At 48.7% G+C, this 18531-nt stretch overlaps 2 protein-coding genes across 3 annotated transcripts in view; one reads left to right on the top strand and one right to left on the bottom strand.

The window, feature by feature from the left end:
- Positions 1–4951, top strand: part of UBAC2 (UBA domain containing 2) — a 98953-nt gene extending 94002 nt beyond the window's left edge. For both annotated transcript variants that reach the window (XM_031613726.2, XM_090129346.1), the window contains exon 9: positions 1945–4951. In XM_031613726.2, coding sequence (XP_031469586.1) covers positions 1945–2052 — 108 coding nt within the window. In that variant the 3' untranslated portion in view covers positions 2053–4951. The remainder of the gene's footprint in view (positions 1–1944) is intronic.
- Positions 4952–5437: 486 nt separating this feature from the next.
- LOC116242749 (G protein-coupled receptor 183-like) lies at positions 5438–9914 on the bottom strand. The gene is made up of 2 exons (XM_031613721.2): positions 9433–9914; positions 5438–8575 (listed from the first exon to the last, which is right to left on the bottom strand). The coding sequence occupies exon 2, from the start codon at positions 8547–8549 to the stop codon at positions 7494–7496; it is 1056 nt and encodes a 351-aa protein (XP_031469581.2). The 5' UTR covers positions 8550–8575; positions 9433–9914; the 3' UTR covers positions 5438–7493.
- Between the last annotated feature and the right edge of the window lie 8617 nt (positions 9915–18531).

The following is an 18531-nucleotide window of genomic DNA, read 5'->3' as shown; positions in this document are numbered from 1 at the left end:
TTGTGCTAATGAATCTGTAAATTGTCTTGGAATGGCAGAAGTGCAAGGTTTGTGCCTGTTCTTTGGATTCAAATTTGTAAGCGTTAGCAACGTCTGGTAGAAAAATCTCTGCTTATCTCATGAATTTTTTAGCACCTTCAATTACTGTTACCAGCATTCAACTCAGTTTCCTGGTGCTGGATTCAACTTCTGTGGTTAAAATATACTCAGATAAAAAGAGCTTTCTGCTGTTAAAATTTATTTCCCATTATGCCCTCTAGATGTTTCTGCAAATGGGAGCATTGAAACTCCATCCACCGCTTCTTGAAAGTCAAAGTTAGAATTCACAGCCACTGCCATAAAAACCTTTCACCTGAATTGTATTGCTGTGGTTAGCTTTTATTTCCATTGCCTGGCCTCTTTGTCATAAAAATCATTATCTTAGGTGAAAAGTCAGAAAAAGGGAACTTCAGAAAGTTACTGGTTATGAGATCCAGATTGATGTTGCAGTGATGTTGAAAGTAACGATTTGTTTCTCTCTCTACAAGAAGGTGAGAAACTGACACTGGGTGATAGAGCGAGAAGGGGAAATGCAAAAAAAGATGGTAGCATTTTTGATATTTTGACAACCAAGGTAGCAGTTTTCAAACATTTTGTAACAGCATATTTAGATCAAGAGAACCAGAACTGCCACCTCCGGGCACACTTCGCAGGGCTGTATTTTTCAATAAGCCACCAAAGCAGGGGAGATTAAAAATCCTAAATCCTTTCTTCCAAGAGGCATTTCAGATACGACCACACATTGCTAATGTGTCCCAGGATGCAGAGGGCCTCAGCTGCATTCCTGCTTGCTTGGTTCTGTGCAACGTGCTCCATACCAGCCTCCAGAGGGCCACCAGGGCTACCAGGCCTCTCCTGGACCTGCAGCTCCCAGCTCCCAGCCCACCCACGGGCTTGAGCAGGATGGAGAGTGCCTCCTGCTGCCGCTGGCCATGCTTCATTCTGCATGCTGCCCCCCTCTATGGATGATTAAATATCAAAGTGAATTAGTTACATTGTGACTTTCACTTAAACCTAATAAAGAGCCATAGTTTTCAAGTGTGATTTAAATCAAAATTTAGCCATAGATAAATTAGATGTATTTACTTTTTTTAACATGTAGTAATTTGTGGTACTTTGAGAATCTTTTAGCACAGAGGAAAAGGTTAGGTGTGAAGAGCGTGATGTTGCAAAGAAGAATGATAATTGGTTACTGGTCACCAAAACGATTCTCTCAACGTGCCCATTTTGAGGTAACTCATCCATCACATGGCATTGACTTGCCCTGTTTTGAAAACATTTGGAATCCTTCCATGAATTTTACTGAACCAATTTAAGTATCTCACTGCCTCTGTTTCATGATTAGCTTTCAGGTTGGCTGTAAAAACCACCCAGAGCAAACGTTTTGGGCTTTTTAATGACCTTTGGAGAATTCAGGTTTTTTTCAAGCAGAGCACAGCTAAGTGTAAATGTACAGGTCTTCCCACCTGCTGTAAGATTTCCCATTGGGTCAGTGTTGAGCTCTGGAGGGCACGTTCTTCTCTTGAGCAGTGAGCCCTGGGGTCAGGCTGCCCTTGTCATGTAAGGTGCCAAAGTGAAAAACAGAAAAAATGCCAGCCAGACAACAAAGCTTTCTATTTCACTCTTCTTTCAAAACTGGGCCAGGGTTGAAAACACAGCAAAAGGCTGGTTCTGAACAAGCGATCACACAGCACTCATCTCACTCTCTCTCTCTGGCAGTGTTTTCAAGCATGCTGTCACAGATATGTCTTTGTGGTGGTGCAGAGCTGTGCTTGCACGCTCTTCAAACAGATAAGCTTCTGAACAGTGGAAAAAAAAGTGATCTCTGACACTGTTAAATAGGTAATGCACACATCATCTGACTAAAACTGTTGATTCGGTAGTTTTATGTTATTTCTCTTACAGGTTGCACGACTTATGGAGATGGGATTTTCCAGGGGAGACGCTCTGGAAGCTTTGAGGGCTTCAAATAATGACTTAAATGTAGCCACTAATTTTCTACTGCAGCACTGATGATTATGTGAGTGATGAAGGAACTCTCCCCATGGGTTTGTATGCTCCTGAAGGGGACACAGCCACCTGCTGGACAGACTGATGCAGGTCGGCCCTGCCGAGCCGGCAGGAAGGAGAAGTGGGCTCCGCGTGACTGCTTGGTGAATGACATGAGCTGTTCCCAAGCCTTCGAATCAACCGGTGGTTTCTATTCTGGTTATCCTTTTCAAAGTAAATTTAGTTTCTACTTATTACTGGATATCACCTAAATTTATTTTTTAAATAAAATAGGTGGGCTTTTTTCCTTGTAAATCATTGTTAGACACGTTATCGAACTGAATGACTAAGGAAACATGTTCCTACAACCACAACAACCAGATTTACCCATCAAAGAATGTTGCGTTTTCTTTGTTTGCCCATCTGGTTTCTCTAGCTTACATGTTATGTTACAGTACTTGATTTCTGACTGCAGTAATAAGGTGTTCGACGGTCACTTCATGTTCAACTCACTAAAGTGTTACGAGATTATTATGTCACTCCAGAAACTTTTATTAATGCCTGTAATATTTTGTTTCCTGAATTCCTTTTTAAATAAAAGTTGTCATTCAGCACATAATAATGCACAGATAGGATACAAGAAAATTTCTATGGCGTATTACCATACCAGTGGTAAGTGACCACTGTACACTTCAATTTTACAAATGGAGTAAATTGCTGTTCAGACACAGGGCATGAGGATGCTCACTGGGAGCAATAAAGGTGAATTGAATGAGACGAGGTCAGAACTGCAGTAATTTGAATGACATCCACGTCTGATTCAGACAGACTTCTGTATCAATGGGTGTGTGCTGTCTGATGCGCCAGGTTTGTATTTTGAGCTGACTACAAACCATCTTCAAGGAATAATATATAAAGCTATCTTTTCTATGTAGTTCCAATTTTCTACTTTCAGAGTTGTGGGTGATCCTCATTTGCTGAATCCTCTCTGTATGAAGTAGTTAATGGCAGATGGAGTACCAACCATAAGAGTGGTTCAGAGTAACACAGGAGTCAAGGGGACACTACTGCCAAGGTAGCAGTAATGCTGGCTTTGAAGTTTAGGTGGACAGATAAACTCGTGTGGCTTGACCCTTAGCAGTGCTCATTGTGAGCACCTCAGGAGCTTTAGGAGGTGGATACAACACCAAGCTGAAGTAATATGGTATTCCAAACTGCAACTCCATGAAATCCCTCCATACGCGTGTCCCAGGCATTTAATGTCAGTTGTTGTGTATGTACTTTTGTTGGTATGTTGAGTATATATGTGTCTATTTATATACATACAGGCATATTTAACACATACGTGTGTTCAGAATAAGATACAGGTCCTCAGGAGCGTATGGCTATAGTGGGTGAAAAGGGAATGAGATGAAAGAACACTGGAAAGAGAAGGGTGTTTGGGAAATCTAACAGGATGTGTGTGTTCATATTGGATATGTGTCCAGTTTCACTTTGCCTGAGTATTTGCTGGGGAATTACAGCACAATATTTAAAAATGGAGAGATACATTGCTTTTTTGTTGTTGATGTTTGTTTGAGGTTTTTTTTTAGTTCACTGATAATGGTCCTTCTGGCACCCAAGTCCTTATCCAGGCATAACATCAAACATTCCTCTTTAGGCACATAACACGCTTCTGTAATAAAAGTCAGCGTCCTGTGCATTTGTGTGTGTCCAAGCTGGGGGTGCTTCTATACCCAAATGGCTGGAAACTGGCTGCCTTAGGAAGGGCAATTGTTAGAATACCTTCTTAAAAAAATATAGTAATTCGTGTAGGCAAACATTTTAAGTTTGAAATATACGGACTCTTCCTCCACAAGTATTTTATCATAATCAGCAATAAAGACTAATACATTCTTTCAGATGTGAAATGTTCTCTGAAGGAAATAAAGGTCTACCTTCCCTGGATAGACTGAACAGAACACATGGACATGTGCCCTGTTCTGGGGACAGGCACAACAAGCATTTCTTACATGGAATTTTAAAGCATAAAAGAAGCATCCTGGGCACATTGGTGGATATTGTCCAAGTCTCAATCCTTGACTGCTGTTATCTATACAGAGGGTATCCAAAGGCCACGCTTTGGAAAGCCCCGTTTCACAACGCATGATCCAAAAATGAGGGGTGAAGTTCAGGTCTTGGTGATGTCAGCTAGAAACCTGACTTCTGTAGAAGAGTTTATTGCTCAGAATGCTCCCAGGGCTGTGATTTCCAATCAGGGAAAAAAGAAAAAAAAAAAAAAGAAGTGGTGAAAGGAGGGGTCCCTGATGCAGCTGAGCGGAGTTCCTGTTTCATACAAGAAAGCTCCATGCACCAGAGCTGGGGAAGACCTCAGTCTCCTCTTGATTGTGACACATCTGTGAGCATGAGGAGACTGGTCCTTCCAGCCATCACAGTGTGTGCCCAGTGCAGCTTTAAATGTCACCATGCAGTTCCTTTTTGAGATGTGACACAAAGATATGGTTAGGCAGTGAGATAAAGCAGAATGCTTTTCTATGGAGAGGATTTTAAGTCCCTAGGTAACGGTAGCTGCTTTTCAGACTTCTCTAACAGCATGGGAATGTCACTGTGAAATAACATTGCAGTAATTTACTGGGGACTTTCCTAGATGGCTGTGGGACTTGGAAATACACCCACAGTTGTTTGCATTTGTGGAAAACTGCCTGGTGAGCAGTTCTCAAGCCCAAGCTCTTTGCTGAGATGCAGAGTGGTTGGGCTCTGTACCTCACCCAGACTTTTCCCCCTCCCAGAGCAAAGCCCATGTGCTGCTGAGGTGAGCAGGTGGGTGCCAGGGCTGCTACCTCCCGTGTGGTCCAGGAGCACGTGATGGACGTCTCGTGGCTTCTGTCTGAAACAAGAACCAAGCAAGCAAACATAGCGCAAGGCAGTATCATAGAATGGGTTTAATTTCTTGTGTTCTCCTAAATGAGATTGACTTTCTTTAAGCGGATAGTCATAGAAATGAGTTTTATATAAAGGAGCATAAGCACTGTTTTATTAGGAGAGTCACGTGAGCACACAAGCACTATATGTGTATATGTATGCACACACACTATTTTATTATATGTATGTATGAGTTTCTGTAAAGCATACAGTGCTTGGTTTAACACATCATGGTATTCTGTTCCTCCTGTGCTGGGAAGAGGGGCCTTGGCTGCAGAAAGGGCATGCAGCTCTACATTGAAATTCAAGAGGTTGTGCAGCACTGGGTGCCATCAGCCCCATCATGAGATGGGGAGTGGTGGTGGGGACAAGGACTGCATGGCTGAACTGAAGGCAGTATCTGGCCTTCCAACCAGAGTAAAGTAGGCAATGAACCTGGCATCTAAGTTTAATGAAGAAGACATGAGTTGAGGTGGAGCTCAGAGGAACAAGAGAGAGATGGAATAACACGAGCAGATCAGCAGTTTGTACAGAAAATCCACCCATGGTTTTTGTTGTAGGGACCTCTGCTATGGTCTTCCACCCATTTCACTTGGTTGCTTTTGCATGAGGTGCTGCTTTTACCCAGGGAGGAGCACAGCATGGTCAGTCCCAGCCAATCCCAGATGTGGAGCCCAGTGTCTCCCCAGCAGGTGATGGAGTGTTGATGGCAGCTGGTGGGGACCTGCAGGCAGGAGCTGCTCGGTGAGAGGCTGTTGGGTTTGGTTGATGCACGCACTTTCACATGGCAACATCATGGTGCCATACAAGGATGGGTATCCTAGTATGAAATGGGGAGTTACAGGTATGGTTTAAAGAGGAAAAGTTAGTGTGAAAATAGAACTGTTGGAAACCCCAGGCAGGTCCCAGCTCCCTCTATCAGCAGAAGATGTGCTGCCAGGTGTGGCCATGTGCTCCCTGCAGGCCAGCAGCACCCTCCCACTGCAGCCACTCCCCTGATGTTATCTTGGTTGGTGCCTGCAACTGCAGGCATCCCTCATCTGATGGCAGCAGCATGGCGCTGGGTGCAGGCACGTTTGCACCGAGAAGGATGTCAGCAAGGGAACAAAAGCTGTGGCAATGCAGTTACTGATAGGAGCTGATAAGAAGAGGGATGAAATGTTCTCAGCGAGTTCACACGAGTGAGGTGAGCAGCAGGAAACATACATGTCTCTGCTCTGTGCAAATGTGCTGGCTGAGGCAAGCATTATGCAATGAATGAAATGTAGAGAAAGTGCTCTTTGCCCATGGGGGAGGATTCTGTGATTGTCTCGTTGTGGTGAAATGCCCCATTTTCACACTTTTGCATCAGCTGTGGAGAAGAGTACCAGGAGTCCCTCCATGGGAGGGGACAGAGCGGAGTAACACCTCTGCTAGGGAGCCCCTCCTTGCAACCCCTGGTCCTCTGCTGGACAAATCCACAGCCACCAACCTCATGTGCATGGTGGCCTGGCTCCCAGCAGGCTGTGTGCTGGGCGTCCATACCGGGCTCCTTTGCAGTGCTCAGACCACAAATACCCCTCAGTTACTGCCCACCAGCTCTTCCATGCCCATTGTAATGTGTTTTTTGGATACAGGCTCCCTTCAGGCCTTCAGCACTGAGGTTAGACTGCTGGGAGCAGGGCTTGGGTACTCTGCAGGACTCTGCTGGAGTCCCTTCCAATCTCAGGTACATCCCTGCAGTCACCTGTGCACAGGTGAAGCAATTGTCATCCAAAAGATAACTCATGCACACTTAAAGGGCTGCACACACCTGTATTATTAACCTTCAAGCAAGAAATGTTACTGCCTTCAAGAACAAATTCTGTTAATCAGAAGTATCATTAATGGAACTGCTTTAAAGTTAAGCAAAAGAAAGCTGGTTTTCCTCCTCTTCATATCTCTGTGCATATCTCTGTCCCTTCCAACCTCCAGTACAAGACCATGAAATCTGGTTCGCTTGTGTCCAGCCCTGTAGTCCAGCAGCTTCAGAGCGGAGCTGTGGAGCTCCTTGGTCAGACCAACCTTCTCCTTGCTGTACAGGTTTTGATGGGAACCAGATGCCACAGGGCTCTGGTGAGGGTCATGTGTGACCTACCCTTAGCAAGGCCCCCGGACCAGCCTGGTTTGGCTCATGTCCCAGGTCCTCAGATTGAAGGGAAGGTCAGCCAAGGCAGTGCAAGACCACCATCAGTCCCCTTTTTGGGAAGGGTGAGGTGAAGAATATTGCAGGGAACCATGCACTTCCTCCCAGTGCCACAGAGGGGACCAGGATCTGCTCACATGGTGCCCACTTGCCACCCATCCTGTGCAGTGTGTGGTGAAGGGACAGCAGCAAGCTGCTCTTCATCCCTGCAGGGAAAGAGTTGCAGGCAGCAGCTGTGTTGGTGCTGTGTTGGCTGTGCAAGAGCCCCTGGTTCCAGGCAGAGCGGTGGGGTCTGGTCCTGCTCTGCAGCCCGGCCCCACTGCTGCTGCAGGGAATGGTCCACACACTGTCAGATGGAGAGAACAGGAGGGTCGTGATGTTAGACAGAGCTGGAGCCGGGTGGCTGGCTGTTGCTGTTGCTCTCAGAGGGGGTCTTGGCAGTGGAGGAGGTGGCCATGGAGCCGCTGTTCCTGAAGATGCGGAGAAGCCTCCGCTTATAGCCTCGGAAAGCGAAGAAGTAGATGATGGGGTCGATGCAGCAGTTGAAGTTCATGAATGCCACAGTGACTTGCAGGGACATCTTGAAGGCCTGCTGCTCGTAGCAAGATGGCTGGCGGAGGATCTTCCTGACCATGAACTGGACGATGTTGATGTGGTAGGGGCTGAAGCAAAGCAGGAGGGCCAGCAGCACCACCAAGATGACTGTGAAGGCCCGGTGGTGGTGCCCGTTCCTCACTGTCAGTGGGTTCTCCTTGGCGGTCTGGCAGAGCTTGAGGTTGATCTGCACATAGCACACCAAGATGATGCCCATGGGCAGGAAGAAGCCGAGCACACAGGCCACCAGGAGCAGATAGGGCAGCTTGGGAATCTCCTCGAAGTTGAAGTACTCCATACATGTCAGCTTGTCGCCCATCCGGCGCGTCATAGGCCGCAGCAGCAGCGGTGCCGTCTGCAGGAACACCAGGAACCAGACGAGGGCGCAGACAGCCCCGGCACGGCTCACCCTGCGGATCCTGCCAGGATGCCTGGTGCGCACCACAGCGATGTAGCGGTCCACGCTGACGCAGGTCATGAAGTAGATGCTCACATAGGTGTTCATGTAGAAGACAAAGGCGGTGAGCCGGCAGAACCAGTCCCCAAAGGGCCAGTTAAACTCCAGGACATAGTAGGCGATCCTGCCAGGCAGCGCCACTGTGAAGAGGGCGTCGGACAGAGCCAGGTTCACCAGGTAGAGGTCAGTGGAGTTGAGTTTCTTCTTCCTGCGCTGAAAGGTGATGCAGAGAGCCAGGATGTTTCCACAGGCACCAAACACCAGCAGGGCAGTGTAGAAGAGGGAGAAGGTGACCTTGGCGGAGAAGTGGTGGTTGTGCACATTGCAGCTGCTCTGGTTGGAGGTGATGTTGGCAGGTGCGGACGTGGCCACCACTGCAGCCATTTTGGAGCGTCTCGTGAGCCTTCTCTCTGAAGATAAGAACAGATGTAAAACCCCAGCAGCGGGAGCAGCACTCTCAGGGCTGTCCCTTCATGCTCCCTGCCACCTCCTGGCCTGTCCCTCCTGCTCCTCACCACCCCCAGCAGCACACAGCCCGAGTCATTTGGAAAAATGCATCTCTCGTGATTTCGGTGTGAGCGGTGCAACAAAGGCTGTGACTCATTGTCTTCTTTCTGCTTCTTGTCACCATCTCTTTTTTTTAAACATCCAAGCAATACCAGAAAGGATGGCAGTGCGTGGGGAGAATAGTTGCATCTTGTGCAAACAAGGTCCCAAAGTCATCCTGTGGCGGTGAGATCATTGATTCATCACCACAGGGGCAATGGGGAGATTCATTGAGAAAACAGCCAGATGGAAATGGGGCTGGGGGAGCTCAGGGGGGCAGGCACGAGTGCAAGGGAGCAGAAGCAGAAACAAAACATTCAAAGAAAAGAGAGATTCCAGCTGTCCTCATGCATACAATGCCCCACGCCATGCAAAGATGTGAGCGGAGCATTCCCCGCTACCAGATGACACACCCTCCTTCTCCTTAACAGTGCTTTGGACTGTGGGTCAGTGCCTCCTGAGTCCTTTATCACACTGCTCCATTCCAAACAGCCCCATCCATCCACATCTCATCTCTCCCTGTCTGTTCCCTTCCAACCCATCTGCATCCCATCCATCCTAGTCTGTTCTCATCCACTCCATCCCCATCCCATCCCGCCCATCTCCTTTCCATCCAGCCCTGTCCATTCCCATCCCACCCTTCCCTGTCCCAACCTGCCCTATCCAGCCCCATCCATCCCATCCATCCCCACCCTATCCATCCCTTGCGGATGCTGCTCACCTCCTGCTGCTGTTTTGAGGTCGTGTCCCGTGTCCTGTTGCTCTGTGGACACACAGCCCCACGCTACCTCCCACTCCCGATGGCTGAGGTGTGAACAGACGGAGAGACACAGGCACGCTGACAGACACAGGCGTGCACCCACTCCGCTTCCCCCTCCTCCCCTTCCTCCTGCCCTGGCTCAGTGTGGACCCTCCCTGCAGGGCTCCTGCTGTGTGAGTGAGCGCCTCTCGGTATTGGCTCACGCTATAAAAGCACCGGGAGGTTTGGGCTTTTTTTTTTTTTTCCTTCTTAGATTTAGTAAAACTGTGTTTTTGCTGGGCTTTTTTGTTTTTTTTGTTTTTTTCTTTTTTCTTTTCTCGATGTATGAGAGGCATTTGGCTGCTGTGGGGTTATTCTTAGTAGAAGCAGATAAATGACTGTACCTGCGCAGCAATCGCTCCTGACATCTCTGCCGACTTTGGGTTTTACTCTGAAAACATCCGTGAGGACACAAAACGCAAGTGAGCCAGGAGAGCAGCTCCAGCCCTACTTCACATGCTCAGCTCCTTGGCCACAGAAGCCCGATGGGACCCAACAAAGCCTGGACAAACCCTTGTGCAGTCTATAGTGTGGAACATCCCAGGCTGCTCCTCACTGCACATCTGGGGGCAAATCTCCCTCTTTTGAGGGATGGAGAGACCATCAGGCATTGCTTCTTGAGACACAGATTGAAAGTTAGATAATTTGCCCTAAGTGGAAGAATATCTTTATTTTTAGGCTGCTGCTGGTGGGATGCACTTCCCCATGGGCACCATTTACTGAAGACTGCTGGAACTTTCAAATCCCAGGAGGATTTTTATTCTCTTCTCAGTGGTTTGGGGTTTTTCCTTGGTGGCGGTGATGATTTGGCTTGTTTTCTTTGTTTTCTTCCTTCCAAAAACTCCCAATTAGCTAGGGAATTCCCACCAAGGGGCATTCAGGGTGCTACTGAAAAACACTGAGCCCAATAAAAGTCGAGGTTAAGATCACAGCTAAACTTAAATTACTGTAGTAAATCACTGTAGTAAAGCTCAACCAATTCTTTAATTGCATAATATTTGTAATGCTTTACAACAGGGCGACATTAAACTCAGCAGTAATCTGTGTACTTGTGGATGGTGAGTCATGCGTATAGAAATTACACAGTGAATGGTATTGCCATGAACCACTATGACTTAAAGACTAATAATGAAAATTTGCTCACAACCATCTATGAATGGATCTTCTTCTGTTGCTTAGGGGTCTATATTGCTTGAGGGGAAGGATCTGCTGTGGAGACAATATTCCTTAGTAAGACAGGCTTTCTACCTGCACAGCTGGCAATAGTTAAGCCACCCAAACCTGCATAGTTCTCAGATGTCCTTGAGCTTCCTTCTCCTTCATGGCAATGCCCAGGGTTCTTCTGAGTGCACACCCAAGAGCAGATATGGGACCGACTTTTACCCAGCACGCACTGTGGGCTGTGAGGTACCCCATACTTCCACCAAGGTCACCGGGGTGAGTGCCGCCTGGCCCAGGAGAGGTTCCTGGCTGCATTCCTGCTGTGCCTATCAGGAGAGTTTTCTGTGGAAAACCTAAAAGCATCATCCCCAGGCCAGATCCACTATTCCTGTCCATCCCCAGGGCTGCTTGATGGGTGCAAGAAGGCACCACAACACCAGGATGGTGGGCAAAGGCCAAAGATCTCCCAAGGAAGGAGAAGCCAGAGGAGGGATGCGCCCTGCTGGCACCACCAGCCTCAATCACAACCAAGGAAACCCAAAGATCCCACAGTTTTTTCCAGGCCCGGTGCACGTATGCTTGGGAATAAAGAGGGTGAAAGCAATGAGCTCCACCTGATTTTATTTCTTTTCAGTGCAGAAGAAAGGAAGTGGCTTCTTCTGTGCAAAACACGCTCCTGCCCTGCATGCAGCAGGTGCAGCCTACAGGCGTGCAACCCAGCCCCACCCACTGCATGGCCCCACCAAACCCTTCCATGCTGCACCCACAGCTCCTTCAGGCCAGAAACCTGGTGGACCAGAAGTTCTGGTGGAACTCCTCCCTCTGAAGCACCTATGGGGTGCAGGGCTGATGGGGTCTGGCAGCTCCAGGTCAGCCAGAAGTGCAGGGCCCACCATGGGTGCGGCCCGCTCAGCATGGTTACATGTTGGTGTTACCCACCCTCCAATCCCCCTGTCATGCAAGGCCCTGGATATGAGGGCATGTCATGAGGGCTGCAAGCTGGCCCGGGTGTTCTGGAGCTCCCTGCACCCCCTCTGGGATCCTGGAGGCCTTTATCCATGAGCTTTCTGTTGCCCAGTAGAAGGGTCTGCCAGTGACTCCTCTGGGAGCTGGTCCCTCACGCCAGTGGCACACATGTCACCATGACTCAGCCCCTCACGACTGGTCTGCTTGTTCCTCTCATGTTTGGCTCCATCAGTCACTGCAGTGGCTTTCGTAGAATCATAGAATCATTAAGGTTCGAAGAGACCTCTAAGATCACCCAGTCAACCACCAGCCCATCCCCACTATGACAATGTCCCTCAGTGCCACAGTCACACAGTTCATGAACACCTCCAGGGACAGTGACTCCACCATGTCCCTCGGGCAGGCTGTGCATCACCACTCTTTCTGGGAAGAAGCTTTTCCTAATATCCAGCCTACTCACACCAGAGCCTCTGTGCTGTCCCACCAAGAGCCACCATTATCTCCATCTCCCTCTTGTCCCACAGGCTGCAGGGCCTTGCTTCTCAGGCCCAAAGCCCATGGGATCAGTGGGGAGAGCTTGCAAAGACCTCATACATGAGGACACCAGGTTTGCTGCACTTGTGATCTCCATATCCAAAGCTGTGTTGCTGGCAGAGCCTGTCCCAGAGCCTCATGTTGAGCAGGCAGCATCCCCTCCTGCCAGGGGTGGCAGGAAGCTTTGTGCTTTCTTTCCATTGTATCATCGTCTCTCCTGGCTTCCTCCCCACTTAAGCTGTGGCTGCTGCTTTTGTCTTCAGGTGCAAAACATTGTCAGGAAGCTCGGGGTTTATACATAAAATCTCCCATCCAGGTGCTTTTGGTTTCAACACATGAGGCAGGGATTTTCCCCGCTGGGTGCCTGGCTGTTCACCTGGTGGGGAGCAGGACCACGCAGAGAACACCCACCAAGGGCAGCAGCTGTGGGGGGAGGAAAGCATTTGGGAGGCTTCGATTCAAGACAATGGAAACTGCAGAACCTATGTTGAGATTCTTACCACTTTGTGAAGAAAATCTTGAGAAAATAATTGGGTATTCTCGAAACCTGATCTCATCCTAAATCTTTGTCAGGATAAACGTATAACGATGCATGCTTCAGGAAACGGAATGTGCTTCAGGAGATGGCACCAAAGCCCCACATGGCATAGAGAATCGCTGAGGGGCAGCACACAGCACTGCTTAGGACCAGTTGGCTGCAGGAGGTGTCCCAGGGCCTGGCAGCACTCAGCCCTCGGTTCCCAGCCAGGAGAAATTCGCATTATGAGGCAACTTCCTCTGCTAAGTGTGAGCGGTGCCGGTCCCACGCCACCCCGCAGCTGAGAAGCTCCATTTTGATTCTGCAGGAATGAGATGAAAGTTGTCTGAGTATCTGATTTCTGTGGTTAAAAACAATGTATAAACGTTTGTTTAAAAAAAAAGAAGAAAAAAAAAAGCAATCAGAAGGCGGGTTTGGAGATCAGAGGTCCTATTTTTATCTGTTTTTCCTCACAGTGGGGCCGCACACGCTATGCGTGCTCACACACTTGTAGGGTGCAGCTGTGGCACCAGCGAGAGCAGCGCGGTGCTGGAGAGCTGGGCTCCGTTCGCTGGGGAGCGGCCTGCACTCTGCTGGGCCTGGCTGCCTGGATGTGGCACGGCACGTAGGCTTGCCGGTGGCCTCTCCTGATTTGTTAAATGCAGCTTGAAGTTGGCTTCTTGGTGCCTTGCTGTGGGTGAGGGGCACCTGATAGAATAGTAGAATCATTTCAGTTGGAAGGGACCCTTAAGGGCCAACTATTCCAACCCCCAGCAATGAACAGGGACACCCACAGCTAGATCTGCTTGCTCACAGCCACATCCAGCCAGACCCTATGTCTCCAGGGATGGGGCATCCACTGCCTCCCTGGGCAACCTGTTCCAGTGCCTCACCACCCTTGTCATTAAGAACATTTTCCTTATATCCAATATAATGGATCCCAAATGGCCAAAAGCTGGCGGCCCTGTCCCTGTGAGCACCCTGCCTCATCAAGGTGCTCTTCCTGAGGGACCTGCACCTCCCTGCAAAACCACAGCCTTGTTGTTTTTATGTCTGAAAATGGAATGTTTCTCTTGAATTATAGTGGGAGAAATTGCTAATCTGTTTTTTTGGTAGAATTTCCCAGCAGCATTCATCCCCTAGCTGTGTTTCCACAACAGCCCCAGCCCAAACAATACCTGCTGGGCCAAAGCTGTACAGAACCGAAAGACGTCACATAACAGAAAGTGCTGGGGAAGCGTAACCACAGAGTGTGCTGCAGCCCAACCTCCTGCCCTGCTCCCAGAGCAGAGGATGCTCCTGTTTGTGCGTGCAGATGTGCACATCTCACGTAGGCTTGTACCCAGTTCTGGGCTCCGCGGTACAGGAGAGATGTGGAGTTGCTGGAGACTCCAGCAAACAGCCATGAGGATGATGAAAGGATTGGAGCATTTCCCCCATGAGAAAAGGCTGAGAGAGCTATGACTGCTCAGCCTGCAGTAGAGGAGCCTCAGGAGGATGCTGTTAATGATCTTTCATTAATTACAACATTGGATTAATATTGATGATATCCCCCAGTTGATAACTCCCCCAGTTAAACAGTACCAAATTCTGCGTGGGTCCCGCATTTCTCTGCAGATCCCTTCCCTGACTGGGCTGTTGCCCTGCTGACCACCTCAGACAGACAGGGCACTTCATTCAGCAGCCCCACATCCCTTTTGTCCCTCATGATTCTGCGCATCTACCCAAGAAAATGTCATTTTAGCTACACTGATTTTAAATCCATACATTTAATCAGATTATGGGTTAGGGGTTTTTTTTTTTGTTTTTTTTTTTTCTTTTTGGTAATGCCTTAAACATCTGGATTACATTGAAGGATTTCTTTTCCAGTCTGCAAATGATGCTCTTTTAGGGCTTTACTTGCAAGATCAGACAGATAGATCTTAAACCTTACCACTTTAAACAACCACTGGATTTTATCGTTTCCACACATTCATTTTACACCTTTCCTTCTCCCTGCTCATCTCCTGAGCCCACACTGCAGCTGGTCTCCTGCCTCGTGCACCCACGAGTGTGGTTACAAAATGATTCCCTTCATGGTGGTATTTTTGCTTCCTGGGGTTTTACTCTCTTCATGTGTACTGATGTTTTAGCTGCTAATGCTTATTGAAAACGCTTGGCTCTCTGAGCTTGTCTGCAGCAACCAGTGCTGTGCTGCTGTCACACGTGTCATTCTGAAACACTCAGTTAGAGGGAAGCGTTTGGTTCTTCATACCCCTCATCAAAGCCTGACCTCAAAGTTGTTTAAAATCGTGGTTACTTTTAAATAATGTTCAAATGCAGAAACGAGTCCCCATCCTCACACAGCTACAGTGCCTGCACTGCTATGGCATCCCACCTGTTCTTTAGCAGTGCCCAGCATTGTCTTGTGCCCGCTGCAGTGTCACCTGGGGCTGATACCTCTGCAGAGGGCAGCATTTGTGCCCATGTGCTTGGAAGGCTCTGCCATCATGGCCCTCCTGTGCCTGTGAGCTTGGTGCTGCTGTAGGGGAGCTGGGACTGCTCCGGGTGCTGGTGGTCAGCATCATGATGGCTCAAAGCTGATCTGACAACAAACAGGAATCACACAGAATAGTTCTAAAAGGACAAGAAGCAAAGGGGGTTTCTGAGGGAAATTTGAAGGGGACAGTAATTTCCCATCTCTCCAGAGCTGTAGTCATCTGATTACTTTGGTTGGCCTTGACCATTGATTGCTAAACATGGAACTTCACATGAAATGACCAATGTGCCTTTTTAGCACTTTCTGAAAACACATCCAAACAGGCTGTGACAATAGAGTCATTGTCCTGATCTGACATGAGCACCAACTTCTAGAAAGGATAAAATCAGTAATCGCTAAAAATGAAGATAGTGTTGTTTCAGCAACTAGCTTTACTCACTCACTGGGAGGTGCAGATATGGATCACAGAAGCATAGAATCATAGAATCAATTGTAGAATCATGAAATGGCTTGGATTGGAAGAGACCTCAAAGATCATTAAGTTCCAACCCCCTGTCACAGGCAGGGATGCCAACTGCTATATTAAGTACTAGATCAGATTGCCCAGTACCCCATTCATCCTGGGCTTGAACACCTCCATGGATGGGGCATCCACAGCCTCTCTGAGCAGCCTGTGCCAGCACCTCACTGCCCTCTCCATGAGAAACTTCCCCCTGACATCTAATCTAAACGTCCCCTCCCTCCTTTAAGTTAAAACCATTCCCCTTGTCCTATCACTATCTACTCATGTAAAAAGTTGATATCGTTCCTGTTTATAAACTCCCCTTAAATATTGGAATATTGAAAGATGATCACACTGGTTTCACATATTAATAACGTGGCTGTGTCTGTTAGACTGTGTGTCTCCCTCTGAAAAAGCAATTTCTGTATTAATCTCCTTTCCACTGTTACGAGGGCTACTGGGCCATTCTGGCCACCACCAGCAGAACTGTGGGTCCCACCAGCCTCCCCAAGCACAGGGCATTTTTTGGTATGATTCATATTGACATTGGAATTCATGTTTGTAATTGGGGTGAATGTGATTTTATGCTCAAAAATGTGCTTTATTCTTGAGATGTGGATATCTTCATCCTACCTTTTTGGATATAGCATGTCTGTGGGCATATTCATGCAGCCAGGTGGGTGTAGGAGCCCACAAGGTTGTTGTGAAAGGAGAAAGCCTTTGAAAAGGCATTATGGTGAACAGGGAAAGAGTGTGCACTGCTTGGATGCAGTATGTCAGAAATCAGTCTGAGGTAGAAGAGAGGTTTCACACTGAGGTCCACTGAGCAAAGTGTAATGAGATTCATATTCAAAATAAATATCCCCAAGCAGAGACCACGCTCTCCACAAGACAAGTGCAGAGTAGATCCACTGGGCACCCCCAGTGCTGCTCTGCTCCCACAGCACAGGACAAAAGCCACCCAATGCTGGGATGGGCCTTGGCACGGTGACATGTCAACACCTGCAGGGCTTCCAGGGGGCTCTGGACACACCAAAGCCATGCTGATGCTGTCCCTTCGTAAGATGCCCAGTGCCTACGGGGGCCGGCACTCTGATTCCCCTCTCTTCAGCCACAGTCCAGCAAGGAGTGCTGCCATCCAAGCTGCATCCTAAGCAGGTGCCCCTTCACTCTTAAACTAAAGAAGCTCTCGCTGACTTATCTTTCTGATGGGCTTGAGCTCAGGACGGTGACACAGAGCTGTCAGCATGTCCTGGTGCAGATTCATACAGGTTGTGGGCAAAAAGTGATTGTTCTCATCTCCGGGTGATAGGCTGCACAGCGATTGCAAAGCCCTGCAGCAGCACTTGCCCCGTATAGGCAAAGAGGGAGGTGTGTATGGCTCCATACCTCAGGAGGTGCAGAAAAGAGACAAACCGGTAGGGCTGAGCAAATCAGCCTGTGTTGACTGAAGTGCTTGGGGTTTGCCCTGGAGTCTGGTCTTGGCTGAGAGGGCTAGTGGGCAGCTGGGAGCTCACAGGAAGGAGTGCAAGAGAAGGAGACATCTTATTGTTCCTCCCTCTCCTCCCAGACCCATCTGGAGCAGGGAGAGAATGCAGGGGTAGATGGGGATGACGGCTCCCAACCAACATCCTCTGCAAAACTGGAAAAGCTGAAGAAATGATGAGGAGTCAGTAAAAGAGGAAGACAGCAAAAAGTATCTGTTAATCCTCAGGTGCCGTTTTTAGGATTTGTAGAGGCGCAATCTGTGGTTCTTCATGATCCATTGAAAGTAGATACGAGGAACGTGAGGAACGTCAGTTTGGGATTAGGCATTAGCTGTGATTAAGCACCGGATTAATTTCCACTTACTGAAAGAACTAGCACTGTTAATAGGAAAAACACAGGGGAGCAGCTCCGCACAAAGCCTCTGCCAGCAACCACGGGCACTCTTGGATGCGAACAGCAAGCCTACGTAGCCCAAACGCCGATTCCCTTCGCTCTCTCGGAGGTGCTAACGAACAGCAGCCGTCCCTACAAGATTTTCGCTGGGTTGCGAAGGAAGAGCAGCTTCCCCACTAGGGGTCACCATTTGTACGACGTTACGGGCGGGCCGCGGGCAGCGCCGTGGGGCATTGCTTGATGTACTGCTGTTAGTTGTTAGCATCACGATTAAATGTTTTAATGAAATCTAATCACCGTGGAGGTCACAGAATCACAGAATGGCCAGGGTTGGAAGGGACCTCATGAATCTCCGACCCACCTGCCACAGGCAGGGCCACCAACTTCCTCATTTAAACTAGACCAGGCTGCCCACCCAACCTGGCCTTGAACACCATCAAGGAGGAGATCGGAGGGTTTATCTCTGCCCCATGGCTTCCCCAAACTCCCTCCTTTGATGCTTTCACCGCCCTCCAGTTCATTCCTCAGCCTCTGGGGCTGGCAGGCCCCCATTTGCATGCCTCAAACCTTGCTGGGTAAGGTGAAGTCTGAAAGTCCCTGCCGTGGTCTGAGCCAGGTTTCACTTTGAATGGCTGGGTTGCCTGAAAGCCAAACTGAGACAAAGCCTCGGGCTGACTCGCATGAGTTCAAGCCTCGGTCTGTTGCACCTCATCTCTTATTGCTAGAGGGAAACCATTCGCAGCCCTTTCACCCCACCATCCCTCCATTAGAAACCAGACACAACATCCTCAGTTTTGGGGTGAAACTAAGAGTGAGGTTTGCTGTCAGTGGCTAGCTCTGCATCTTGCTGCCGGAAATGCTGGCAGAAAATCACAGCTGACATTGAGCAAACCCACTCTTGCTTTCCCTGCTGGTGTTGCCTGCATCCCCGTGCCAGCCCTGTGTGGAGAGGGGGATGCGTGGGGTCGTGCAGCACAAGGA

This window comes from Phasianus colchicus, chromosome 1, assembly GCF_987193195.1.
Source record: "Phasianus colchicus chromosome 1, bPhaCol1.hap1.1, whole genome shotgun sequence".
Classification (NCBI taxonomy): domain Eukaryota; kingdom Metazoa; phylum Chordata; class Aves; order Galliformes; family Phasianidae; genus Phasianus; species Phasianus colchicus.
The sequence above is the reverse complement of the archived record's forward strand: the minus strand, read 5'-3'. Positions and strand labels throughout refer to the sequence as shown.

What these genes read in the sequence shown, in the direction of transcription:
- LOC116242749 (XM_031613721.2), bottom strand. Translation starts at nt 8,549, where the DNA reads ATGGCTGCAGTGGTGGCCACGTCCGCACCTGCCAACATCACCTCCAAC.